This window comes from Pseudophryne corroboree, chromosome 2 (genome assembly GCF_028390025.1).
Source record: "Pseudophryne corroboree isolate aPseCor3 chromosome 2, aPseCor3.hap2, whole genome shotgun sequence".
Classification (NCBI taxonomy): Eukaryota; Metazoa; Chordata; class Amphibia; order Anura; family Myobatrachidae; genus Pseudophryne; species Pseudophryne corroboree.
Window position 1 is genome coordinate 450715942 of NC_086445.1, and position 26959 is coordinate 450742900.

The window sequence follows — 26959 nt, forward strand, 5'->3', positions numbered from 1 at the left end:
ATGCTTTCACATGTCTGCAGGGGAGGGGGGGCTGGATCAGGTATGTGGGGTGGACTTGCCCTGTGCTGGGCGACCCCTGGCATGTCTAAGAATTTGATCGTAGATGTGCATTTTTTGCACATCTACGATCAGGTCTGAATTACCCCCAATGATTGGTAAATGAATTCACAACATCTACTGAAGTCAACCAGCCTTTGTAGATTTTAAAATTAAATCTCTTTTAAACCGGTTATAAAATGGCAGGGAAAAAAAAAAAAAAAAAAACTACAAATTTAAACATATGCAAATATGTATTCTGCACATTGGGGTACCATACAAAGTAGCAGAAATTATCAGCAAACATTGTGCTAGGAAATTAAGCTTATAAGAAAATAATGTTCTAAGGTCGAAACACAAATAATAATAATAATAATAATAATAATAATAATAGCATAGCGCTTTGGATACTCTGCAAAACTAACAAAAAACAGACTTTATCATGTCACTTTTCACACAAGCTGTTCATATTTGTGTGGCAACAAATACAACAAAGCACACGGCATTATCTGCATTATTTATTGTACTATAATGTGAATTTAGTAAATGTTGATAAAACCTATGTTTTTATGATAGATTACACCAATAGTCAAACAACCATTTAAAATTATACATTAATCTGAGAAGGAATTTCTTATATAATAAACTTATTGTTTTAGAGCAGAATATAATTGTGCATGCATACTAATCTATCACTGTAAATAGAATATGCCACATGAAATAAAAATTCTGAAATGAGTTTACATATGACCTTGAAGGGTCTTTCAGGCCAATTGTTGAATGCTATTCACTACTTGAGATAACAAAACCAATTACAGGTGCCCTGACTAATAAATTCAATTGTAGTCTATAATGTTATAAACGTATAGTACAATTATTAACAGAACAGTCAAACTGATCAACATGGATCTCATTTTTGCAATAACCCAAAAACTGCCTTATTTGCTGAACCCAAAGTTAATGACTATTTGGTTTATTTGTAATTCCTACTGAAAATGAAAACATAATAAGACAAAAAGCAAAGTACAGTATTCTGTAGTGAGCTATCTTATTACTGCTTACACTGTACATCACCTTTTTTGTGCCATGTGAATACTTGTTAAATGAGCATTGCCTTTAATAAAGGGTACTGCACACAAGTATGCATGTGGAAATGTGATTATGGCACAATTTAGCTAGAAACAAAGTATACTGTATATGTTATGTATGCTATAGGGACAGTATATGCTGTGTACACTGTAGGGACTGAAGACATTATATGCTGTGTACACACTATATAGAGCATACACTGTTTTGCCATAGGGACAGAGTATATGCAGTGTACACTACAAGGGAGAGAGTATATGCAGTGTACACTACAAGGGAGAGAGTATATGCAGTGTACACTACAAGGGAGAGAGTATATGCAGTGTACACTACAAGGGAGAGAGTATATGCAGTGTACACTAAGGAGAGAGTATATGCAGTGTACACTAAGGAGAAAGTATATGCAGTGGACACTATAAGGGAGAGAGTATATGCAGTGTACACTATAAGAGAGAGTATATGCAGTGTACACTATAAGGGAGAGAGTATATGCAGTGTACACTAAGGGAGAGAGTATATGCAGTGTACACTATAAGGAGAGAGTATATGCAGTGTACACTATAAGGAGAGAGTACATGCAATGTATACTATAAGGAGAGAGTATATGAGGTGTACACTATAAGGGAGAGAGTATATGCAGTGTACACTATAAGGAGAGAATATATGCAGTGTACACTATAAGGAGAGAGTATATGCAGTGTACACTATAAGGGAGAGAGTATATGCAGTGTATACTATAAGGAGAGAGTATATGCTGTGTATAGTACTCCGGTGAGTTGGTGGCTGCTGTGCAGTGCTGCTCAGTGTGACAGATCTCAGGGCATGTACACTAGCTGGTCCCAGGCAATAGCCAGTACAGCGCACCCAGCATCTCTATGACAATGGGATGTAGCGGTGATACGGGAATATAGCGGGCACCGGGGGTATCCTCACCTGCCACCGTGTACCTGTCCAGGTAGTTGAGCACGTTGCCCACACTGAGTATGCCCGCCGCTGCCACTCTGGCTCTCCTCGCATTGAGGGCTTTCTGGGCGAGTGCAGGCTTGCTGCTGGGGCTCTCCATCTCTGGGGATTTCATATCCAGCACGGCGGTGACGGGGTTCATCCTCCCCGAGAGTGTCTCCAGCCCCCCATCCCCCGCTCCCGGGATGCAGTCCTGGCTGCTGTCACCCGTGCCCGCTCCATCACTCTCCAGGCACATCATCAGCTGCTGCCCGGAGCTCCGCCAGTGATCCCGGGCAGCGGGATGTAGGAGACTCACGTTGCCTCTCCGTGCGGCGCCTCAGTGCATGGAACAGAGCTGCAGCCGGGCTGTGGGTGACCGGGGGCTTCAGCAGCACATCTCCCGGTGCCTTGTCTGACAGCTCCTTCTGGGTAGCGTCCTCCCCCTGCCCCTCTGTACTGCAGAGAGGTGTGTGTGTGTGGACGGGGAGGGGGGAGCGGACACTCCGGGCGGGGGAAGCGCCGCCCTGTATATAGCACAGTCCTAAAGAAGGAGCCGCCGACACCTGATTCTTACTATTGTCGGGCTAGTAATAATCCCATTATCCTCATCAGCACCATGCAGCACAGCGCCACCTGCCGGCCTGCCCGCCCATTCCATCACTCGCCGTGCGGGCTTCTGGCTGTCCCGCCGCTCACCTCTCCCTGGTTACCAATGTCCCTGCGGCTCTCCCATCGCAGCATCTCACTAGTGAGCTGTGGGGACAGCGGGTGTCATGTTGTGTGTATTTATTCATTAACAGATGCCAGGGCTGTGTGTTCTACTGCCACATCCTCAGCTGAAGCACTGCCTAGCCAGCTGCAAATGCTACATATATAATCATACATGTCAGTGATGTCACATGTGTCTGATCACCGAGGTATAAATCATGTGTTCCCCCTGGCTGCCCGCGCTATTCCAATCACCGAGAGCTAATTACAGCAGCGCATTTGTGTGTACACTTCATTAAGAAGTGTTTTCAGGAGCTCATTAATGTAGATGTAATTATGTGGCCAGCACTTGTGTGTGTGACTGCAGGAGATCTGATTATCGCTATACACACGCTGTGCAATGCAAGTAGTAGTGCCCAGTGAGCGGATGTAGCACATTATAATGGCAGTCCTGTGCAGAGAGCTCTGCTTTCCTCATCTGCTGTACCTCCTACATTTGCTATAAGTATGATAATAGTTTCTAAACGAGACAGACTTCAGTGAATATTAAACCCCCCTCTGCTTTTATTTCATTAGACCAAAGTTTGTAGTACACATACTAACGCTAAGGAGTGTTAGCTCCTAGGGGTAGGGTGCTTATTTGGATGTATACTGTATGTCAATGGCATTAATATATATCAATGGCACATAATGTATTTGCCTCTCCTCCTTAATGCACTGTTTAATGTACAGTTGTATTTATGTCCTCACAACGTGTTGAGTTAATAATAGAGCATATTACGGAATGTTGTATAACAGCTAATAAATATATCCCAGTTATTAAAGGGAGGTCAGCATAAAGCTTCACAGATTTGCAACATTAAACACTTATAATGAGACAAGATGTATGACACATCACTATATAATGTCACTACACGCCCAAGTAATTTATTTGACATTTTAGTGATCTATCATTTGAACACCAATAAATCACTTAAAATATTATATGATACGCTATGACCACCCAATTTTATTAGTTTATATTACTGTACTATTTTATTACCTATTACAGGGTTTACCTCCAAAACGTCAATATACTGTATATTAGAACCCGATGGCAGTGTTAAGTTTATCACTAGTACTTGGCAAAGTTGGCGCAATACCTTTGTTTGTGGATTACTTATGAGTTTTTTTGTCATTGTGCAAGATATGTAGCCCTGTACACTGAAATATCAGACATTATTATTATTATTTTTTAATTATTATTATTATTATTATTATTATTATTATTAATAATAATAATAATAAAAGGCTAACTCTGCTCCTCACCTCTATGGGGCAATTCAAGTGTTTTGTGCACCAGCCCCACTAGATGGCGCCCAAATGTGCAATTCAAGTGTTCATTCGGCTCTGCACAGTGGGCGGCGCTGACATTACTGTTACATTGTTTTTCGTAATTTTTGATGATATGGTGACTAGCGTTAAATAATTGTAATTCCCTTCAAACAAGCTTAGTAGTGTCATACCAGAGCACTTCAACACCCTGGAGAGGCTCCGCCAGGACCATAACTAGGTGTGTGCGGTGGGGGCACCGCACATAGCGCTGCAGGCTAGGGGGCGCTGTTGGCTAAACTTTTAATTATCTGTTTTAATTAGGGCTGGGCAAGTTAACGCGTTAATATCGCGTTAACGCATTAACTAATTAACGGCACAATGATTTTAACACTGCGCACCGGCAGCTGCCTTGGAAGGACAGAGGCTAAGCCGCGGCGCTATTCTAACTACAATGCTGTCCGTGAGCCAATCGGAGGTCACAGACCGGCAGCCAATCAGGAGCTGCCATTTGGAAGCTCCTGATTGGCTGCCGGCCCGTGACCTCCGATTGGCTCACGGCAGGCTCTGTACTAATAATAGCGTTGCGGCTCTGTTCCTCCATGCCATGGCTGCCTGGCGGTTCGCAGGCAGCTGGCCCTGTCTCGATCTTTGCTGCTGCCTCCTGGGTCCCCTCAAAATGTAAGTTTTGTAGAATGCAAGGGGGAGGAATGGGGCAGCGTTTGTGTGGGGAGGGGGGCCCTGCCTCATTTGTCAGTCCCGGGCCCCTTAATTTCTGATGGCAGTCCTGGCGGAGGTTGATTGTGGCGATCACTCCCCCCCCCCCCCCCCCCCCCAGCACTGTGCAGTTGTAATCAGCCCTCTTCGTCCTCCCAGCTGTTGGTGCATACAGTAGTTAGCTGCGGGCAGCCATGGAGACCGGGACAGCGCCGGTGCCATTTCAAGTGTATTGCTGGCCGCCAGCGGGCCAATCGGAACTCGAGGACTGGCAGCCAATCAGGAGCGCTATACACTACTTTTGAATTCATTATTGAAACTTGCGCATAACAATGCGATTAATCGCGATTAATCTGAGACAATCATGCGATTAATCGCGATTTGAAATTTTAATCGTTGCCCACCACTAGTTTTAATTAATTTCACTTGCAGCTTCCCCCGTTTTTGAAGCACAGCATCTCCTGACCACCACTGTCTCCTACCCTGAGCCCTTCTGTTACTAATACCTATACAAAATTAAGATTTCTTTGTTATTCAGTCACACTGTCCTTTATTACATTTATAGATGCTGACATAACTGGTATTCAATCCCATTGCTCATGGCATTGCAGTCAGACAATCTATTAATTGAGCTATCTGCCCTTGTGGGATGCATTCAATATCCCGGCGCTCAGCATACAGGTACCAGGATCCCGACCGCTGGGATACCGACGTCGATTTTCCAACTTTGGGTGTCCACAACATATTTCCGGGTCAGGATTGCGGTGTGTAGGGTCCAATGCCGGGTCCCACCCGGGAAGGTCCCCTTTCCAATTCCCGGGTGGGACCAGGCATTGCGATCTGAGGGGGTAATTCCAAGTTGATCGCAGCAGGAATTTTTTTAGCAGTTAGACAAAACCATGTGCACTGCAGGGGGGGCAGATGTAACATGTGCAGAAAGAGTTAGAGTTGGGTGGGTTATTTTGTCTCTGTGCAGGGTAAATACTGGCTGCTTTATTTTTACACTGCAAATTAGATTGCAGATTGAACACACCACACCCAAATCTAACTCTCTCTGCACATGTTAAATCTGCTTCCCCTGCAGTGCACATGGGCCCTCATTCCGAGTTGTTCGCTCGGTAAAAATCTTCGCATCGCAGCGATTTTCCGCTTAATGCGCATGCGCAATGTCCGCACTGCGACTGCGCCAAGTAAATTTGCTATGCAGTTAGGAATTTTACTCACGGCTCTTTCATCGTTCTGGCGATCGTAATGTGATTGACAGGAAATGGGTGTTACTGGGCGGAAACAGGCCGTTTTATGGGCGTGTGGGAAAAAACGCTACCGTTTCCGGAAAAAACGCAGGAGTGGCCGGAGAAACGGGGGAGTGTCTGGGCGAACGCTGGGTGTGTTTGTGACGTCAAACCAGGAACGACAAGCACTGAAATGATCGCAGATGCCGAGTAAGGTTGAAGTTACTCAGAAACTGCTACGAGGTGTGTAATCGCAATATTGCGATTACTTCGTTCGCAATTTTAAGATGCTAAGATTCACTCCCAGTAGGCGGCGGCTTAGCGTGAGCAACTCTGCTAAAATCGCCTTGCGAGCGAACAACTCGGAATGACCTCCATGGTTTTGCCCAACTGCTAAAAAATTTCCTGCTGCGATCAACTTGGAATTACCCCCTGAAAGTGATATTAAAGAGCAATTGTGCTGCTGCGATCAGGTCTGAATTAGGCCCTTAGATCTGCTGAATTACAATTCTGATTACTTTTTTTTTTTTTACAAAGTACCAGTAGCTTCATGTAGTGTTCATAGGTTTTGTGCAGGATCAAATAGCTCAAGGAGTAGGGAATCTGATTAGAATTCATCAGGTTATAGGCGTGAATCCTGGGTATGGCAGTAAATTGAAATATGTTATTTAATAAAGGGTATTGTAACTGAATAACAACAAGCTCACAAGTTAAGTGCATGAATGTGGTATAAAGAGCATCTGTGTCCAAATCCATTTTCTTGCAGTGGTCTACAAGTGTGTGTGTGTGTGTGTGTGTGTGTGTGTGTGTGTGTGTGTGTGTGTGTGTGTGTGTGTGTGTGTGTGTGTGTGTATGGGTACCATTTTCACTAATATAATTATTTGAAAAAATCCTGGAGTGCCGTGCCTTGTTTTGGACAATTGTTCTCAACTAGACTGTAATGGGCCCCATACACTAACGCGACATGTCTGACCGTCATGTTGCAGGCGATCACCCCGGCAGCCTCACGGCCAGCAGGATCGCATAAGATGCATCATATGCGGTCCTTTTACTTACGATGTATTGTATGTGATCCCAGCCATGCCTGCGGGGTCGGACATGATCGTTAGTGCAGCACATTCAATTTAGGGGAGCCGATCCGATGCTCACGGGAACGCGCATCGGATCGGAAACACCTCCAAAATGCCCGATTTAACCCGATATATCGGCCCTAATGCCTGAAATCAAATGAAATCGGGCATTATCGTTCTAGTGTATGGGGCCCTTAACTGTTTAATCTAGCAAGGGCACACAAGTACCTACATTTTTTTCTTGGAGTTCCAAACTTTTTGTATTATCTATCTATCTATCTATCTATCTATCTATCTATCTATCTATCTATCTATCTATCTATCTATCTATCTATCTATCTTTCTATCTCTATCTGTTTGTGGGAAGGGACATCATTATGCATGGGCTTTCTCTGTGCTTAATCCTGTCATGTCCCTTCCCCATGAGGCATGATGCACCTTATGTCCCCATTGGAAGTATGGGGTGGGCACCAATTCTCTCTCTGGGCACCAAAAAGTCTAGTTACAGATCTGGGCCCCGCATTTCCTCCCAGCGCTTGTGATGTCATGATGTCACATGCGTTGCAAAGAGGAGAAGCCCTGACTGTAAGCACAGGGAATTTAGGTTGAGGGACTAATTTATTATGGCCAAAAATGTAGTAAAAGTGCCGCCACTCCCTTCTTTCCAATCATAAATGCAGTCCCTATAACTTTCTATGGGTGCTTCAACAATTACCCATTAAGCAAGGTCTGAAAAGCATGGCTCCATTATGGTGATACCTGGCAATGAGAAATGGAAAGTTATTGCTGCAAAACTCAGAATATTGGGGCTAATTCAGACGTGATCACTGCTGTGCGTTTTTGCACAGCGGGTGATGATGTCTGAACTCCGCATGCGCCGCAGTGCGCATGTGCATGCCAGAGATACGATCGGCATCTCAGCCCAGCGATCACCTCTGCCTGATTGACAGGCTTGGGCGACCCCCCTGGAGGGAGAATAAATAGCATGGTGCGCGTAGCGCGCCTCCGTGCCCGCATCGTGGCGAGCACAGTGAGCCTGCAAGTGGCTCATTTGCGCTCGTCCAGATTGCGGCATGCCGGCGGTCGATATCCCAGCGCCGGTATGCTGGGCGCCAGGATAACATACTACATCCGTATTATCTGTAGCGTAGAATCCAATTGTATGTAAGCTTTCGGTGAAGGCACAGTTGTAATTTTCCCAATCTAAAGCCTGCCCTTGCCCTTGAAACATAATGTTTCTGAGTCATGTTTTTTTTGTACCTTGAGAAAATGAAGTATAAAGTCCAGGATGTTTTTTCACTTGAAAACACTAATGCCATGAAACAATAGAGCTGCCATTATCTGGGGGACCAGCTCAAGAGACTGCACATCCTGAGCTTCCTGCTACATTTCCAGAAGACAAAGAAGACAGTTTATCAAACTACCTTTGGGGAAGAAACCCTTCAACAAAATATGTATTATACCCCATCAGAGAATCTTGTTGTAGCTCTGGATTTGCATTTATTTTTATTTGAGTGTTTCTTATTTCCTCATTGTACACTCTAATTGTATTTAATTGTGGTTAGACTTTGTGATTTCTAAAATACTGTAAATACTTTAAAATATTTCTAGTGTTGCCTTACCACAAAGAACATTCTATACCAGTCTACATTTATGAATCTTTGAGGAAATTAGGGAGTTCTGTTAACTCCAAATTCAGGTTCATCATATATCTAAAATGATCAAAGATAATATACTGTAGAATATACTAAGGACCAGGGGAGAGTTTGGGGAGCTAGTGGCTCCCTTTCTGGGCCATTTACTATGAAATTTGTGGGTTTACCATGCAACTGCTGTTTCTTCCTGCTTTTTTCATGTACCACTATACTAGCATACAAGCACATTAACACAGATTAGTACTGTAATATATCATTGTGTATAGGAGAAGAATCATTTTTGCGCCTTATGATGCATGGAACTGGCCACACAAAGGCGGTTTGGTGCCTTTCCCTAAATAATGCGAGTTAGGAGCAAAAATCTTTGGTGAAGGTAGGGTAATTATATCTCAAGACCTGATACAGAGATGATGTTGCATGTAATGCACATTTGCAGCGTTGGTCTTGCGGTGGCATTTGCAATCATTATTTATTTGCAAAGTAATTGACAGTCAGGGAGCGTTTGTGAGAGTGGCATCTGAAATGCAGGCATGTTGTGACTGTTTCAGGAGCATGTCAAAGCTTGTGATTTCAATCTGATAAGCTGTAAACATGGCTATGGCGTCTGTCTTCTGGCGGCCACACTTCGCGTCCACAGGTTTTCTCAGAAAGTCATGATAGACCGATGTGAGTCCAATGGTTGCGTCTGAGTACAGAAGTGTCGGATCTCAGATGCCATCAGCAGGCGTCTTAATTCAAATACTGGCGGCTGTGACATTTGCATATTTTCGCACAGCTGCTGCATACTGAATCGCAGCTGCAAAGGTATTTGCTTTCATCTCTGAATCAGACCCTTGGGTATTACTTTAATGGGATGTCTTCCAGACCATATTACAGGGGAAATAAATTAATACATAACCATAAACCACTGTAAAGAATGGCATGATATCCCTTCACTGTCATGTCTTTTGAGGTATTAATGAGGGTCCTAAAAGCTTTATATTATCTGTAAATAAAGAAAAGTTTATGGATAAGATGACTTTGATAATAGGCAGAAATTATGTTACCTTTGTGGATATTCATATTTCAGTCTCAGGCATAGGGGTCTATTTATGGAGCAGTGATAACCCCTGTTACGCTGAAAACAGGGCCTTTCTCTGCTTCGTTGTATAATATTCATAGAGTGTGTTCCGTGGAGAAGTTCATTACTTCTCTGGGCGGCGCCCCTGCTCCGTGTCTGCATCGCATCACCATACTGTACTTTTGTATGATAAGTGCAATTCATAAAACCATTGCTGTGTGCAGACTTGCCATCTCAGGATGGCATAATCTGTACTACATCGCAAATTAGGCAGGGAAATAGCTTTCTTCCCTGTCTTCTGCCCGTCATCCGTTCTGGCTCCACCCCTTTATATCCCTGCAGCCTCTCCTGAGCTCAGACGCCAGCGCATGCACACAAAGGGCTTGGCTACCGACTTCAAGCTTCTCAGAGAGGACCGCAGCTGAACACGGGATATCTGGAGCCCTGGATCCAGATCACATTGCAGAACAGGTAAGTATACATGAATTGCTACTTAGCCAAGCTACAGTATATATCGCATCGAACTGATGTGATATTTAGGGGTCTATTCATGTAAGAATGCGATGTTTATGTTTAACTTATCACTATACATCGCATTCTTATTTCAGGGTTTTTTTTCAGATTTCTAACGCAATTCATTAATACTTACCTGTTCCCTGATGCGATGCGGTATCCGGCTGTTCCGCGATCCCGGCTTCTCCAGTCTTCTCTCTTCATACCGCGGCTGGGGTCTTCTGCACATGCGCAGTGTCCCCCCCTGCCTCCAGGTGTCATCTGCACATGCGCCGGGGAAACGAGACCTCCAGCGGCGGGCAAGGGCAGCAAGGAGGAGGTGACCCAGCATATGCAAATGCATATGCCTTGGGCTCCTCTGATTGGCTCTTGTCACGGAAGGGGGCGGGGAGAAGGCAGGAGATGGACGTTTTTTCACTGCTCTTCTCCTGTACAAGCCTCCCCATCGCCTGTCTGAGATGGCGATGGGGTTTTGCGAAGGGTAACGGAAAGCTGGGCTTTCCGTTCCTACATGAATTGCAGTCACCATACAAACGTATGGTGATGCGATTCAGCCACAGAGCGGGGGTGCCGCTGGGGAAGTCAGGGACTTCTCCACGGTAACCCGCTCTGTGAATTGCGGTAAGCAGAGAAAAGCCCTGTTTACCGCAAAACAGGGCTTTTCTCTGCTGCATGAATAGACCCCATAGTGAAAAGTAATAACTCATAACCGCAAAACTTGATGAATAGAACCCTAAATATGCATGTGCCGACCACCACACAAAAGACGAACAGCAGCTTATTCCTATGTACGTGCATAAGGGAAAAATATTTATTATGTGAATAAAATATGCTGCACCTACTGTGTATATTTTTTTCTGTGTTGTAAATGAGCTACTTTGGATTTATCAAAAATTAGAGGGCAGAAATTCCTCCATTTATAATCATTCTGTAGGTGAACCTTTTAACCTGTAAATTTTGGAAAATAACAAAGTTATTACCAACATACAATGGGTCTGTAGGGGAGGTTCCTGTCACAATTAATTTAATATCTGTCTGGATAAGCTTAACTCCCAGTGCAGGGGCAGATTCAGAGAGTAGAGGGCCTGTGTGCAGGCTCTGTGCGGGACCCTCCTCTATGGACTGTGTGGGACCCTCCTTTGCTCCAGAGTCTACTGTGCATGTGCAGGTCTCCAGGAACATGGCACCTGTGCCTTGTACCTAGGGTCACCTCTATTATCCATGCACAAATCGCTGCAGCACCGAGGGCCAAGTAGAACTATATGTAACTAGAATATATGGGTACAAGGTGTGCGGTGTGCTCCCTTGCTGAACCCAGGGGCCGTGTGCACTGCACCCATTATAGATACGCCAATGCCCCAGTGCATGCTATATATTTATTTGATGTTAATCAAAAAATGCCAGTTTAATACCTTACCCAAATCTCTGGGAGATTTTAAATGATCCAGTCACAACAGATATTTTATTTGGTTTCTTTTGTGTAAATAAGTGTACTCCAAGCACAGCGTGACACATAGCAGAGACAAAATTATTGTGTAACGTCACTGTGATGAGCATCTCCCAGTTATTTTGAAAAACATAAATATAAAGTATGAAGGATGGAGTTTTTCTGTAAACAGGAGATGGGGTGATGCTATAAGGTGCTCAGATCTTAGTCAAACTAGGAATTGTAGAGAAGGCTGTGAAAGGAGTATGAGGTAAATCCCTGTAGACCAGTGGTTCTCAAACTCGGTCCTCAGGACCCCACACAGTGCATGTTTTGCAGGTAACCCAGCAAGTGCACAGGTGTATTAATTATTTACTGACACATTTTAAAAGGTCCACAGGTGGAGCTAATTATTTCATTTGCGATTATGTGAGATGACCTGCAAAACATGCACTGTGTGGGGTCCTGAGGACTGAGTTTGAGAACCTGTGCTGTAGACAATGGGCATTTACCCTACAAAGCTACTGTCCTATTCTGCAGAGCCTGTGTTCCACTGCAGCAGCAATTTCACAGCAGCAGATAATTAAAATTTAAAGTGATACCTAAGTACTCACCAGCTAAATGTGAAGTCTACCAAATGGAGGTACAGTAGTATGGAGGTAGTGTTTGCGAAAACACTCATGGCCTAAATTACCATTGCTTCTTAATAAAATGAATTGATGAATTTAGTTTAGCTGTGCTATGCCATGATACCAGATAAAGATAGCATAGTTGTGATTAGGGCATACCTCCCAACATGACCCTCTCCAGGAGGGACACAATGCTCTGCTTCTAGATTTTTCTCTTCATTTACGATTGCCGGCACCTGTGTTGAACAGGTAATGGATAAGAAAGGTGTTTCACTACAGGTGATGGCAATCATACAGTAAGAAGAAAGTCCAGAAGCAGAGCATTCTGTCCCTCCTGGAGAGGGTCATGTTGGGAGGTATGGATTAGGGGTAAATAGCTGCAGTTGTTTTGTGCATACTTCTGCTGGTATGCTGACATGTAATTTAGTGATCTGCAGTATGGCTAGTTTGGCTACACCTACAGATGTAGCCATGTTTATCTTTGCTGCGATGCTGCATCACGGCATGCTACATAGTGTGCTGAGCTGTGACTATTCGCAGCCAGCGATTGCTCCATTAATTCACGTTGGATATGTATTAAAAGAGGGAACAACAATAATAATACTAAAATATTTTCAAATTCCAAGAACATCCCTACTTTACTATATTTGTAATGGTTAGCATTACTGCCTCACAGCACTAAGGTCATGGGTTCGATTCCCACCATGGCCCTAACTGTGTGGAGTTTATATATTCTCCCTCCTGCGTGTGTTTCCTCCGGGTACTCCGGTTTCCTCCCACAATCCAAAAATATACTGGTAGGTTAATTGGCTTCCAACAAATTAACCCTAGCGTGAATGTGTGTGTACATGTGGCAGGGAATATAGATTGTAAGCTCCACTGGGGCAGGGACTGATGTGAATGGCTAAATATTCTCTGTAAAGCGCTGTGGAATATGTGTGCGCTATATAAACTGGTAATAAATAAATAATAAATAATATATTATAGGACTACTATAAAACATTCCTCAACAGGAGGGTTCTCCTCAATATCAGCTTCTACCTTCACTAAAATGTGCGCAAATCCCTAAATCTCTTCACCCAATCCCGTACCCCCTTTCACTCTTACACTTACACTCGAACTGTAACTATTAATACTAACCTTACATTCTAAAATAATATCCATGACTATATTGGTTCACTTTTATAACAGTTGGACCCAGGTTTTAGTACTATGGACAATGGCCCCTAGGACTGTTGTACTATATGCGTCAATACATCAATATTTGGTGCTGCAGCCCATACTGTGCAGCACTTTGCAACTGGTCTCAGTCACTCATTATTACATTTACATAAGAATATACTTTAGTAATTGTAAAAAAAAAATGCTGTACATTACTAAATGTCTCCTGTATCCAGTGTATTACTGTGCATACTTTTGGAAGTACAACTACAGAATGGAATAGTCTGTACATCAATAAATGTCTCTAGTATTCTGTACATCACTTGGCATATTTTTGGCAGAGCAAGGGACTGCAGAATGGAGAAAAGAGTCTGTGCCTCACAAAATGTCTTAACTTATCTCTGATTTGGCAAGCACCATGAATTTACTTTAGCTACATCTTAGTGATTGCAGAGCACAGACGTCTGTGCCTCACTAAATTTAATTAGTTGTCTCTGATGCAGAAAGCACCCAGATTTTACTTTCTTACTAATACTGTATCTACTGTATGTGGAGCAGTGACCAAATCCATCTCTCATGCTCTAGAAGCAAGCACCAGTGGCACAATCTGCACTGAATAGAGGCATGCTCTCTCATACATGCTCTGTTGGCACAACTAGGAAAACCATTGCTCTGTAGTCAGGATGTGATAATGCCAGTGACAATACCAGTATGTGGCTTGTCCCTTTCATCACAATTTAGGGATATCACACTGGATTATCGGTCCCTGGTAAATTTGGTAGACCATTACAAGTAATATTCTAAACTGAACTCTTCACGTAGACTGGAGTCTCCTGCCCACTGACTGGCTCAATGACTGACAGAAGATCAACTGTATATGTATCTTATTATTGTCTTTAGCTATCCTTGATGTTAACCTCATTGCTGCAGCCTTCTTTTCACTGTAGACAGTGGGGATTTCAGACTTATCAAAGCTTGGAGAGAGATAAAGTGGAGAGAAATAAAGTACTATGTATTATGTCCCTCATTCCAAGTTGATCGCTCGCTAGCTGCTTTTAGCAGCAGTGCAAACGCTAAGCCACCGCCCTCTGGGAGTGTATCTTAGCTTAGCAGAAGTGCAACCGAAAGGATCGCAGAACGGCGGCAAAATATTTTCAAACGGTTTCAGAGTAGCTGCAGACTTACTCCTACCTTGCGATCACTTCAGACGATTTAGTTCCTGTTTTGACGTCACAAACACGCCCTGCGTTCAGCCAGCAACTCCCCCGTTTCCCCAGGCACTCCTGCGTTTTTATCTGGCACGCCTGCGTTTTTTCACACACTCCCCGAAAACGGTCTGTTACCACCCAGAAACACCCACTTCCTGTCAATCACTCAACGATCAGCAGTGCGACTGAAAAGCTTTTGTGAAAGTACGTTGCACGTGCGCACTGCGGCCCATACGCATGCACAGAAATGCAGATTTTTAGCCTGATCGCTGCGCTGCGAACAACGGCAGCTAGTGATCAACTCGGAACGACCCCCTATGTTCTGTGTATCATATTCTGTGTAGCATATTATGATGATATGGTTAAACACAATAATTGTTTTTTTTTTCACTTCTACTTAAAAAATGACAGAGTCGATGATTCCAATGATCTGTGTATTTACCACTTTTTCTGTATTGTTTATATACATGTTTCCTGTAGGAGTAGTTCAGTTTTTCAGTTTGCTTTTGGAATATTTAGTACAACTGGCTGAAATTGAACTTGATGATGAGTACTTTGTAAAAACCAGCAGAGACTTTTCCGGTGGAAAAACTATTTCTGTAAATAGATGACAGACTGTTGTTGTCTTCCGATGTGCACTATACTTGACTTCATGTCTTTCATTTTTATTTGACTGTGTTTTGTTTTCCATTGTGGGCCTCAAATAGAGCTAGACTAATGCCATAAGAATTAAATACCATTGCTCATTACAGGGAGTGGTACAAAATGAGAAAATGCACCATAATATTTTTATTTGGGCAAGTTCACTTATGTGTCACTTGGTGGAGAAACTTTCCAGCTTCTCTGTAGCTTTAGTGGTTATTCTAAACTATATCAGACTGACTTTATATAGTAACAAAGGGCCTGATTCAGAGTTGTATGCAAAAACTGATGGTTTGCATACAGCTCCGATGTTTGTAGTATGATGTATGTACAGGATTCGTACTGCGCATATGCAGAATGGGTCCAGTGTCATTGCACTCAGTGACCCCTAAGCCGCAGCATGATTGACATACTGCAGCTGTTTGGGGGCGGGCAGGGACGGACTGGGGCCCAAAATCAGCCCTGGCATGTGCGCCTTCGGCGCTCGGGGGCGTTTGGACCATTAACGGGGGCGCACGGGCACTAAAGACGGGGGCATGCCGCAAGTGATTTACATGGAGATGGGCAGGGAGAGGGCGGGGGCACGCAACACACACATGGGGGCTCACCTCCATTTCTATCGAGACGGGAGGAGAGGCGGAGGAGTGGCTAGACCAGAGAGGCAGAGGCTGCGCTGCGCACGGCTTTCCTGGCTCTCTGTGGGACCGGATCGGCCCACAAGCCCATCGTGCCAGATGGGGGATCTGGCCCTGGGGGCGGGACAAGAGCACCTTGCCCCCCATTTTGTGGGCATGCCGAGGGCAGGGTGAGCAGCTTCTGATGCAGATTTCCTGGCCCCGGCAGGAGTGAGTTCCCTGGCCATCCTGAGTTTACTGAGGGTTACTCTGATGTCCGATGTCCACACAGAGTGATACAATGATGCGTCTTAGGCGGTAGAAGAAGCTCACAGGAGCCATCAGGAGGCTTCTATTTACACAAGTTGCCCCCTGTGGTTTATGTATATTTTTGTGTAATAGCTGGGCTGTATGAACTGAGTCAATCTCTGAATCCAGTTCAGTATGATTTGCAGATGGACGGGATGCCGGTTGTCAGCATACAGACAATGGCATCCCGTCCATCAGAATACCGACAGCCCCCCAGGAAGCCACGTAACCCTCACCTTCTCCCTACCCTAACCCTAACCCACCCTTGTGGGTGCCTAACCCTAACCCTCACGGGTGGTGCCTAACCCTGACCCTCCTTTTCCCGCTGCCTAAACCTAACTTTCCTCGCTAGGTGCCTAACCCTAACCTCCCCTGTTAAGTGCCTAACCCTTCCTGGACGGTACCTAACCCTAACCTTCAAATCCCTGAACCCTAACTCTAACTCCCCTTCTGACGGCTAAACCTAACCTCCCCTCCCCCACGGCAGAACACAATTGCGTTCCGCTGAAAGAAGGATTGGGATTCCAGGCGTCGGTATCTAGATCCTGAGTCCTGTCTGGATGTCGATGCCGGTGTTCCAGCTGCAGACGAAATTCCGGCGCCGGTATTTCGAGCGCCGGGATCCCGTCCGTCGGTATCCTCACTGCATCCCTCTGAATCAGGTCCAAAGTATGTAGCACTGTGTTGGCTGTCAGTGGGATACCCTAAGAGCACATGGGCAGTTTTATTTCCTTTGCTGCTGTGGTAAAATAGGGATACAGGGGTTTAAAAATAAGAATTTACTCACCAGTAATTCTATTTCTCGTAGTCCGTAGTGGATGCTGGGAACTCCGTAAGGACCATGGGGAATAGCGGGCTCCGAAGGAGGCTGGGCACTCTAGAAAGATTTATGACTACCTGGTGTGCACTGGCTCCTCCCACTATGACCCTCCTCCAAGCCTCAGTTAGGACACTGTGCCCGGACGAGCAGACATAATAAGGAAGGATTTAGAATCCCGGGTAAGACTCTTACCAGCCACACCAATCACACCGTACAACTCGTGATACTATATCCAGTTTGACAGTATGAAAACAACTGAGCCTCTCAACAGATGGCTCAACAATAACCCTTTAGTTAACAATAACTATTTACAAGTATTGCAGACAATCCGCACTTGGGATGGGCGCCCAGCATCCACTACGGACTACGAGAAATAGAATTACCGGTGAGTAAATTCTTATTTTCTCTTACGTCCTAGTGGATGCTGGGAACTCCGTAAGGACCATGGGGATTATACCAAAGCTCCCAAACAAGCGGGAGAGTGCGGATGACTCTGTAGCACCGAATGAGAGAACTCCAGGTCCTCCTCAGCCAGGGTATCAAATTTGTAGAATTTTGCAAACGTGTTTGCCCCTGACCAAGTAGCTGCTCGGCAAAGTTGTAAAGCCGAGACCCCTCGGGCAGCCGCCCAAGAAGAGCCCACCTTCCTTGTGGAATGGGCATTTACAGATTTTGGCTGTAGTATGCCTGCCACAGAATGTGCAAGCTGAATTGTACTACAAATCCAGCGAGCAATAGACTGCTTAGAAGCAGGAGCACCCAGCTTGTTGGGTGCATACAGGATAAACAGCGAGTCAGAGTTTCTGACTCCAGCCGTCCTGGAAACATATATTTTCAGGGCCCTGACAACGTCTAGCAACTTGGAGTCCTCCAATTCACTAGTAGCCGCCGGCACCACAATAGGCTGGTTCAGGTGAAACGCCGACACCACCTTAGGAAGAAATTGGGGACGAGTCCTCAATTCTGCCCTATCCATATGGAAAATCAGATAAGGGCTTTTACATGATAAAGCCGCCAATTCTGACACTCGCCTGGCTGAAGCCAAGGCCAATAACATGACCACTTTCCACGTGAGATATTTTAGATCCACGGTTTTTAGTGGCTCAAACCAATGTGATTTTAAGAAAACTCAACACCACGTTGAGATCCCAAGGTGCCACAGGGGGCACAAACGGGGGCTGAATATGCAGCACTCCTTTCACAATGTCTGAACTTCAGGTACTGAAGCTAATTCTTTTTGAAAGAAAATCGACAGAGCCGAGATCTGTACTTTAATGGAGCCTAGACTTAGGCCCATATTCACTCCTGCTTGCAGGAAATGTAGAAATCGACCTAGTGGAAATTCCTCTGTTGGGGCCTTTTTGGCCTCGCACCATGCAACATATTTCCGCCACATGCGGTGATAATGCTTTGCCGTAACATCTTTCCTGGCTTTAATAAGCGCAGGAATGACTTCTTCCGGAATACCCTTTTCCTTCAGGATCCGGCGCTCAATCGCCATGCCGTCAAACGCAGCCGCGGTAAGTCTTGGAACAGACAGGGCCCCTGCTGAAGCAGGTCCTGTCTGAGCGGCAGAGGCCATGGGTCCTCTGATATCATTTCCTGAAGTTCCGGGTACCAAGCCCTTCTTGGCCAATCCGGAACCACGAGTATCGTTCTTACTCCTCGCCATCTTATTATTCTCAGTACCTTTGGTATGAGAGGCAGAGTAGGGAACACATAAACCGACTGGTACACCCACGGTGTCACTAGAGCGTCTACAGCTATCGCCTGAGGGTCCCTTGACCTGGCGCAATATCTCTTTAGCTTTTTGTTGAGGCGGGACGCCATCATGTCCACCTGTGGCCTTTCCCAACGGTTTACCAACAGCAGGAAGACTTCTGGATGAAGTCCCCACTCTCCCGGGTGTAGGTCGTGTCTGCTGAGGAAGTCTGCTTCCCAGTTGTCCACTCCCGGAATGAACACTGCTGACAGTGCTAGTACGTGATTTTCCGCCCATCGGAGAATCCTTGTGGCTTCTGCCATTGCCATCCTGCTTCTTGTGCCGCCCTGTCGGGTCACAAGTGCGACTGCCGTGATGTTGTCTGACTGTATCAGTACCGGCTGGTTTTGAAGCAGGGGTCTTGCCTGACTTAGGGCATTGTAAATGGCCCTCAGTTCCAGAATTTATATGTAGGGAAGTCTCCTGACTTGACCATAGGCCCTGGAAGTTTCTTCCCTGTGTGACTGCTCCCCAGCCTTGAAGGCTGGCATCCGTGGTTACCAGGACCCAGTCCTGTATGCCGAAACTGCGGCCCTCTAGAAGATGAGCACCCTGCATCCACCAAAGTAGAGACACCCTGGTCCTTGGAGACAGGGTTATCATTTGATGCATTTGAAGATGCGATCCCGACCACTTATCTAAGAGGTCTCACTGGAAGGTCCTCGCATGGAACCTGCCGAATGGAATTGCTTCGTATGAAGCCACCATTTTTCCCAGGACTCGTGTGCAACGATGCACCGATACCCTTTTTGGTTTTAGGAGGTCTCTGACTAGAGATGACAGCTCCTTGGCTTTCTCCTGCGGGAGAAACACTTTTTTCTGTTCTGTGTCCAAAATCATCCCCAGGAACAGTAAGCGAGTGGAAGGAACCAGCTGTGACTTTGGAATGTTCAGAATCCAGCCATGCTGTTGTAGCACCTCCTGCGATAGTGCTACTCCGACCAGTAACTGCTCCCTGGACCTTGCCTTTATAAGGAGATCGTCCAAGTATGGGATAAATAAAAACTCCCCTTTTTTTTTTTTTTTTTTGAAGGAGTATCATCATTTCTGCCATTACCTTGGTAAACACCCTCGGTGCCGTGGACAGTCCAAATGGTAGTGTCTGGAATTGGTAATGGCAATCCTGTACCACAATCTGAGGTACTCCTGGTGAGGAAGATAAATAGGGACATGCAGGTAAGCATCCTTGATGTCCAGGGATACCATGTAATCCCCCTCGTCCAGGCTTGCAAAAACCGCCCTGAGCGATTCCATCTTGAACTTTGTTATGTAAGTGTTCAAGGATTTCCATTTTAAAATGGGTCTCACCGAACCGGCTGGTTTCGGTACCACAAACAGTGTGGAATAGTAACCCCGTCCTTGTTGAAGTAGGGGCACCTTGACTATCACCTGCTGGGAATACAGCTTGTGAATTGCCTCTAGCACAGCCTCCCTGCCTGAGGGAGTTGTCGGCAAGGCAGATTTGAGTAAACGGCGGGGGGGAGACGCCTCGACTTCCAGCTCGTACCCCTGAGATACTACTTGAAGGATCCAGGGATCCACCTGTGAGCGAGCCCACTGATCGCTGAAATTTTTGAGGCGGCCCCCCACCGTACCTGGCTACGCCTGTGGAGCCCCCGCGTCATGCGGTGGACTCAGAGGAAGCAGGGGAAAAATTTTGATTCTGGGAACTGGCTGCTGGTGCAGCTTTTTCCCTCTTCCCTCGTTTGACCCGCCTGCTTTTTTGAAGCCGAAAGGACTGTACCTGATAATACAGTGCGTTTCTTAGGCTGTGAGGAAACCTGAGGTAAAATATTTTCATCCCAGCTGTTGCTGTGGATACGAGGTCCCAGAGACCATCCCCAACCAATTCCTCACCCTTATAAGGCTCTATGTGCCTTTTAAAGTCAGCATCACCTGTCCAGTGTCGGGTCTCCAATACCCTCCTGACAGAATGGACATTGCAATAATTCAGGATGCCAGCCGGCAAAATATTCCTCTGTGCATCCCTCATATATAAGACGACGTCTTATGTTCGCAAAATAGTATACCTGTTTGAAAGGGGTACAAACCACGCTGCAGCAGTCTGCAGGTCTCAGACTAGTACCTGAGTGTGTAATTACAGACTTCAGGATAGCCTCCTGCTATTTATCAGCAGGTACCTTCAAAGTGGCCGTATCCTAAGACGGCAGTGCCACCTTGACAAACGTGTGAGCGCCTTATCCACCCTAGGGGATATCTCCCAGCGTAACTTATCCTCTGGCGGGAAAGGGTACGCCATCAGTAACTTGTTAGAAATTACCAGTTTCTTATCGGGGAAACCCACGCTTTTTCACACTTCATTCACTCATTTGATGGGGGAACAAAACACTGCCTGCTTTTTCTCCCCACACATAAAACCCTTTGTTTTTAGTGGTACTTGGGTTAATGTCAGAAATGTGTAACACATTTTATATTGCCGGGATCATGTAACGGATGTTCCTAGTGGATTGTGTATATGTCTCAACCTCGTCGACACTGGAGTCAGACTCCGTGTCGACATCTGTGTCTGCCATCTGAGGGAGCGTTGATGGCCTTTGAGACGTCTGGGCAGGCGCGGGCTGAGAAGCCGGCTGTCCCATAGCTGTTACGTCATCCAGCCTTTTATGTAAGGAGTTGACACTGTCGGTTAATACCTTCCACCTATCCATCCACTCTGGTGTCGGCCCACAGGGGCGACATCTCATTTATCGGCATCTGCTCCGCCTCCACATAAGTCTCCTCATCAAACATGTCGACACAGCCGTACCGACACACCGCACACACACAAGGAATGCTCCAATGAGGACAGGACCCACAAAAGCCCTTTGGGGGGACAGAGTGAGAGTATGCCAGCACACACCAGAGCGCTATATAATGCAGGGACTAACTGAGTTATGTCCCCTATAGCTGCTTTTATATAATTTATACTGCGCCTAAATTTAGTGCCCCCCCTCTCTGTTTTAACCCTGTTCTGTTTAGTGTAGACTGCAGGGGAGAGCCAGGGAGCTTCCCTCCAACGGAGCTGTGAAGGAAAAATGGCGCCAGTGTGCTGAGGAGATAGGCTCCGCCCCTTTTTCGTGGACTTTTCTCCCGCATTTTTATGGAATCTGGCAGGGGTTAATATACATCCATATAGCCCTGGGGGTTATATGTGATGTATTTTTGCCAGCCAAGGTGTTTATATTGCTGCTCAGGGCGCCCCCCCCCCAGCGCCCTGCACCCTCAGTGACCGGAGTGTGCGGTGTGCATGAGGAGCAATGGCGCACAGCTGCAGTGCTGTGCGCTACCTTGGTGAAGAATGATGTCTTCTGCCGCCGTTTTTCCGGACCTCTTCTTGCTTCTGGCTCTGTAAGGGGGACGGCGGCGCGGCTCCGGGACCGAACACCAAGGACTGGGCCTGCGGTCGATCCCTCTGGAGCTAATGGTGTCCAGTAGCCTAAGAAGCCCAATCCGGCTGCAAGCAGGCGAGTTCGCTTCTTCTCCCCTTAGTCCCTCGCTGCAGTGAGCCTGTTGCCAGCAGGTCTCACTGAAAATAAAAAACCTAAATCTATACTTTCTTTCTAAGGGCTCAGGAGAGCCCCTAGTGTGCATCCAACCTCGGCCGGGCACAAGATCTAACTGAGGCTTGGAGGAGGGTCATAGTGGGAGGAGCCAGTGCACACCAGGTAGTCATAAATCTTTCTAGAGTGCCCAGCCTCCTTCGGAGCCCGCTATTCCCCATGGTCCTTACGGAGTTCCCAGCATCCACTAGGACGTAAGAGAAATAACTAAGCAAAAATGATACTGACTATTAACTGTTCCTAATCTTGCCTTCAATATAGGTGGTGTGGACACCTCAGGCACACTATGGAATATAGCACAAGTTCTACTACATTTTTTATACTTATCAGGTTTTAGATATAATTTTAGCCTAAAAGGGATAATTTTCCCTGTAAGAGGTGTTTTTTTTTTTAAACCCTGATAATGGAGACATGGGGGCTTGGTGACTGAAATAGAAGCTTGAGACTGAGGTTTGATGATGCTATACAGCAAGATAACCCAGAATTATCATGGGCCGTCTTCCTTTACCAGCAGTATTGGGTTACCCTGCAGCAATATGCTATGGTATCTGGGCTGAGCCTGGTTGTTACCAATTGGGGTTTAGTGGCATCAAAAGTAGACCATATAAAAAAAACCTTTCCCAGAGTACCCAGGCTCCTAACTGGCTTGAGATAACAAAATATACCCAACTGAAGTGAGGGCATTCGGAAAAACTCACTTATGAAATGTTATTTAGAAAGTTAGTGTTATTTTCTGTTGTTTATTAACCACTTCACTGCTAAGCCTATTTGTCACTTTTTAAGCTGTTCAATATCAATATCTGTAATTATTTATGCAGGACCCACATAAATATATATATTTTTTTTCAAAAGACTTTGAATCTCCTTAAAGTAGTATCTGTTTGCTTATTTCTCCTCACACAGCAAAAGCAATCTACCCAAAATGGGCAAAATAGTGCTTTTATCTTGAAACTGCACTAAAGAGAACTACAGTACGAGCAAATGTGTGCATTGTTGTTTAACCACCAAAAAGAAATACTATTTGCTTCTTGCCTCCGCATTAATCCACCATCTCCAGTCAGCAAAAAGCAGAATGCTAGACATAGGTTACCATATATCTCCCTACCATCCTGATTTTGGCAGGACAAGCCCACTTTTCGGGAACTACCCCGCCTGACCTAATGCCAAATCTCCTGTTAGACCATGCCCCCTTGTTGCAAGGCCATACCCCATTTTCACACACCTTTGATGAGAGCATATGTCCCATGTTTCATGTTGGGAAGTATGTTTTCATAATCTGCACTTGAAAATTATTATGGGACCCATTTATTACCATCCACATCTGAGAATGCCAATGTGAGGTGATAAAATCAACCTAATCCGCAATGTGATACTTGATTACATGGCATGGACATATCAATAATCGAATGCAGGGACAGAGCTTGCTAGAAAGCTCTGTCCCTGCGATGCCACCCTGCAGCCTTATTGGGGTATTTTTTGTGAAAAATACCCTGAGTAATGGCTGCGAATGCGTCGCTGCTGACATCACCGCCGGCACCGTATCCCCATCATGACTACCCAATGTGACACTGACCCCCCCTTCCCCAAATACTTACCCGGTGATTGGTGCTCCGGTGTGCTCGTCGGCTTCCTGCACTTTGACCCAGTCATCTCATGCTGTAAACTGCTTTAAATGCCGGTTTTACAGCAGATGACCGGGGTCAGAGTGCAGGAGTTGGCGATCACATGAACGGGGAGCCAGAGGAGAGCACCAGAGCACCGATCACCCGGGAATGTAAGTATATATATATATATATATATATATATATATATATATATATATAGACAGACAGGCAGCACTTGGATGGAAGAGGACTTCAGACGCAGGTAAGTGAAATATGATTTCACTTACCTGCGTCTGAAGTCTTCTTCCATCCGAGTGCCGCCTGTCTGTCTATGTTATGTTGGACCTTGCTGGAGGTACCTAGGAGGGCACCGGAGCTGTTTGTACTATTTATCGTGAGGGCTGCTTATCCACTTGTATTATATATATAAATATATATACATATAGATATAGATATAGATATAAATATATATATTCATATTCCTTTTTTTTTCCCTTTTTCTTTTACACAGTAAGTAGTTTGTGTGTCCATTGGGTAGAGAAAGCTGTGCAGGGAATCCCCAGTGCTAGCGTAATTATTACAGGGCTCACTGCATTTTTTTTTTTTTTAGTAAATTTGGTCAGATCCCATTTCCCATTATATGTATGGGAAATGCAATCTGGTTACTAACAAAAATGAATTAAAGGGTTGGAGCACTCCAAAAACCCTTTAATACATTCAGTTGATACTAAAATAATGTAAAAAGGGTGTGAAAACACAATTTTTTCACATTATTTTAGTAAAAATAATGTTAATAAATCTGCCGCTATGTATTTTATCTATCTTTTCTTTGCACATGTGAATGAAATGCATACAATCTGTTGGAATAATATGGTAGACTAACGAGGCATACCATTTTAAAACCTAGATAACATACATCATCAAGTGAGGGGACACCTGTTTATTAATGCTAAAGATGGGGGGAGTTATGGGCAACAGAACCACTAATTATTTGGACCTCTTTCTTTAGTATAGGCCGGGTGTTATTTTCTGGTGAACATGACTAAAGGGCCCTACACACTTAAAGATTATCTGTCCAATCTGGCTGATTGGAAAGAAAATCTGGCAATGTCTGGGAGCAAATGACAATTGACTATTTGCTCTCAAAGTCCATTTTTGTCTGGAAAACAGACACAAATGGACTTTCAGACAAATTGGTTATGTTTGTTTCATTAAACCAATTTATCTGAACAACCGTTTTTGTCTATTTTCTTGATTTTGGGAGCAAATGGTTGATTGTCATTTGCTCCCAAACATTGCCAGATTTTCTTTTCAATCAGCCAGATTGGACAGATAATCTTTAAGTGTGTAGGGCCCTTTAGGATTCACATAAGGTGAAAGAGGGGACTTCTCTTTTTAAAACTACAGTGCTTCCAGAAAGTATTCACAGCGCTTCACTTTTTCCGCATTTTGTTATGTTACAGTCTTATTCCAAAATGGAATACATTAATTTTTCCCCTCAAAATTCTACACACAATACTCCCATAGTGACAACATGAAATTTTTTTTTTTGTGATATGCAAATTTATTAAAAATAAAAAACTAAGAAATCACATGTACATATGTATTCACAGCCTTTGCCATGAAGCTCAAAATTGAGCTCAGGTGCATCCTGTTTCCACTGATCATCCTTGAGATGTTCCTACAGCTTAATTGGAGTCCACCTGTGGTAAATTCTGTAGATTGTTTCAGGGCACAAATCTGGGGAAGGATACAAAAAAAATATCTGCTGCTTTGAAAGTCTTAATGAGCACAGTGACCTCCATCATCCGTAAATGGAAGAAGTTAGGAACCACCAGGACTCTTCCTAGAACTGGCCGGCTGTCTAAACTGAGTGATCAGGGATGAAGGGCCCTAGTCAGGCTCAAGGCCCAGACCAAGAACCCTATGGTCACTCTCTCAGAGGTACAGCATTCCTCTATAGAGAGAGGAGAACCTTCCAGAAGGACAACCATCTCTGCAGCAATCCAACAATCAGGCCTGTATGGTAGAGTGGCCAGACGGAAATCACTCCTTAGTAAAAAGCACATAGCAGCCCATCTGGAGTTTGCAAAAATGCACCTGAAACTCTCTCAGACCGTGAGATATAAAATTCTCTGGTCTGATGAGACAAAGATTGAACTCTTTGGCGTGAATGCTAGGCGTCATTTTTGGAGGAAACCAGGCACCGCTCATCACCAGGCCAATACCATCCTTACAGTGAAGCATGGTGGTGGCAGTATCATGCTGTGGGGATGTTTTTCAGCGACAGGAACTGGGAGACTAGTCAGGATAGAGGTAAAAATGAATGCAGCAATGTACATAGACATCCTGGATGAAAACCTGCTCCACAGCGCTCTTGACCTCAGACTGGGGCGACAGTTCCTCTTTCAGCAGGACAACGACCCTAAGCAAGATATCAAAGGTGTGGCTTCAGGACAACTCTGTGAATGTGCTTGAGTGGCCCAACCAGAGCCCAGACTTGAATCCAATTGAACATCTCTGGAGAGATCTGAAAATGGCTGTGCACCGACGCTTCCCATCCAACCTGATGGAGCTTGAGAGGTGCTGCAAAGAGGAATGGGCGAAACTGCCCAAAGATAGGTGTGCCAAGCTTGTGGCATCATATTCAAAAAGACTTGTGGCTGTAAGTGCTGCCAAAGGTGCATCAACAAAGTATTGAGCAAAGGCTGTGAATACTTATGTACATGTGATTTCTTAGTTTTTTATTTTTAATAATTTGCAAAAATCTCACAAAAACATTTTTCACGTTGTCATTATGGGGTATTGTGTGTAGAATTTGGAGGCAAAAAAATTATTTATTCCAGTTTGGAATAAGCTGTAACATAAAAAAAATGTGGAAAAAGTGAAGC

The 26959-nt window shown here is 44.9% G+C and overlaps 1 protein-coding gene across 2 annotated transcripts in view; it reads right to left on the minus strand.

Annotated features, from left to right (window-relative positions):
* Positions 1-2660, minus strand: part of SPNS2 (SPNS lysolipid transporter 2, sphingosine-1-phosphate) — a 272325-nt gene extending 269665 nt beyond the window's left edge. For both annotated transcript variants that reach the window (XM_063953718.1, XM_063953717.1), the window contains exon 1: positions 2056-2660. In XM_063953718.1, coding sequence (XP_063809788.1) covers positions 2056-2326 — 271 coding nt within the window. In that variant the 5' untranslated portion in view covers positions 2327-2660. The remainder of the gene's footprint in view (positions 1-2055) is intronic.
* Between the last annotated feature and the right edge of the window lie 24299 nt (positions 2661-26959).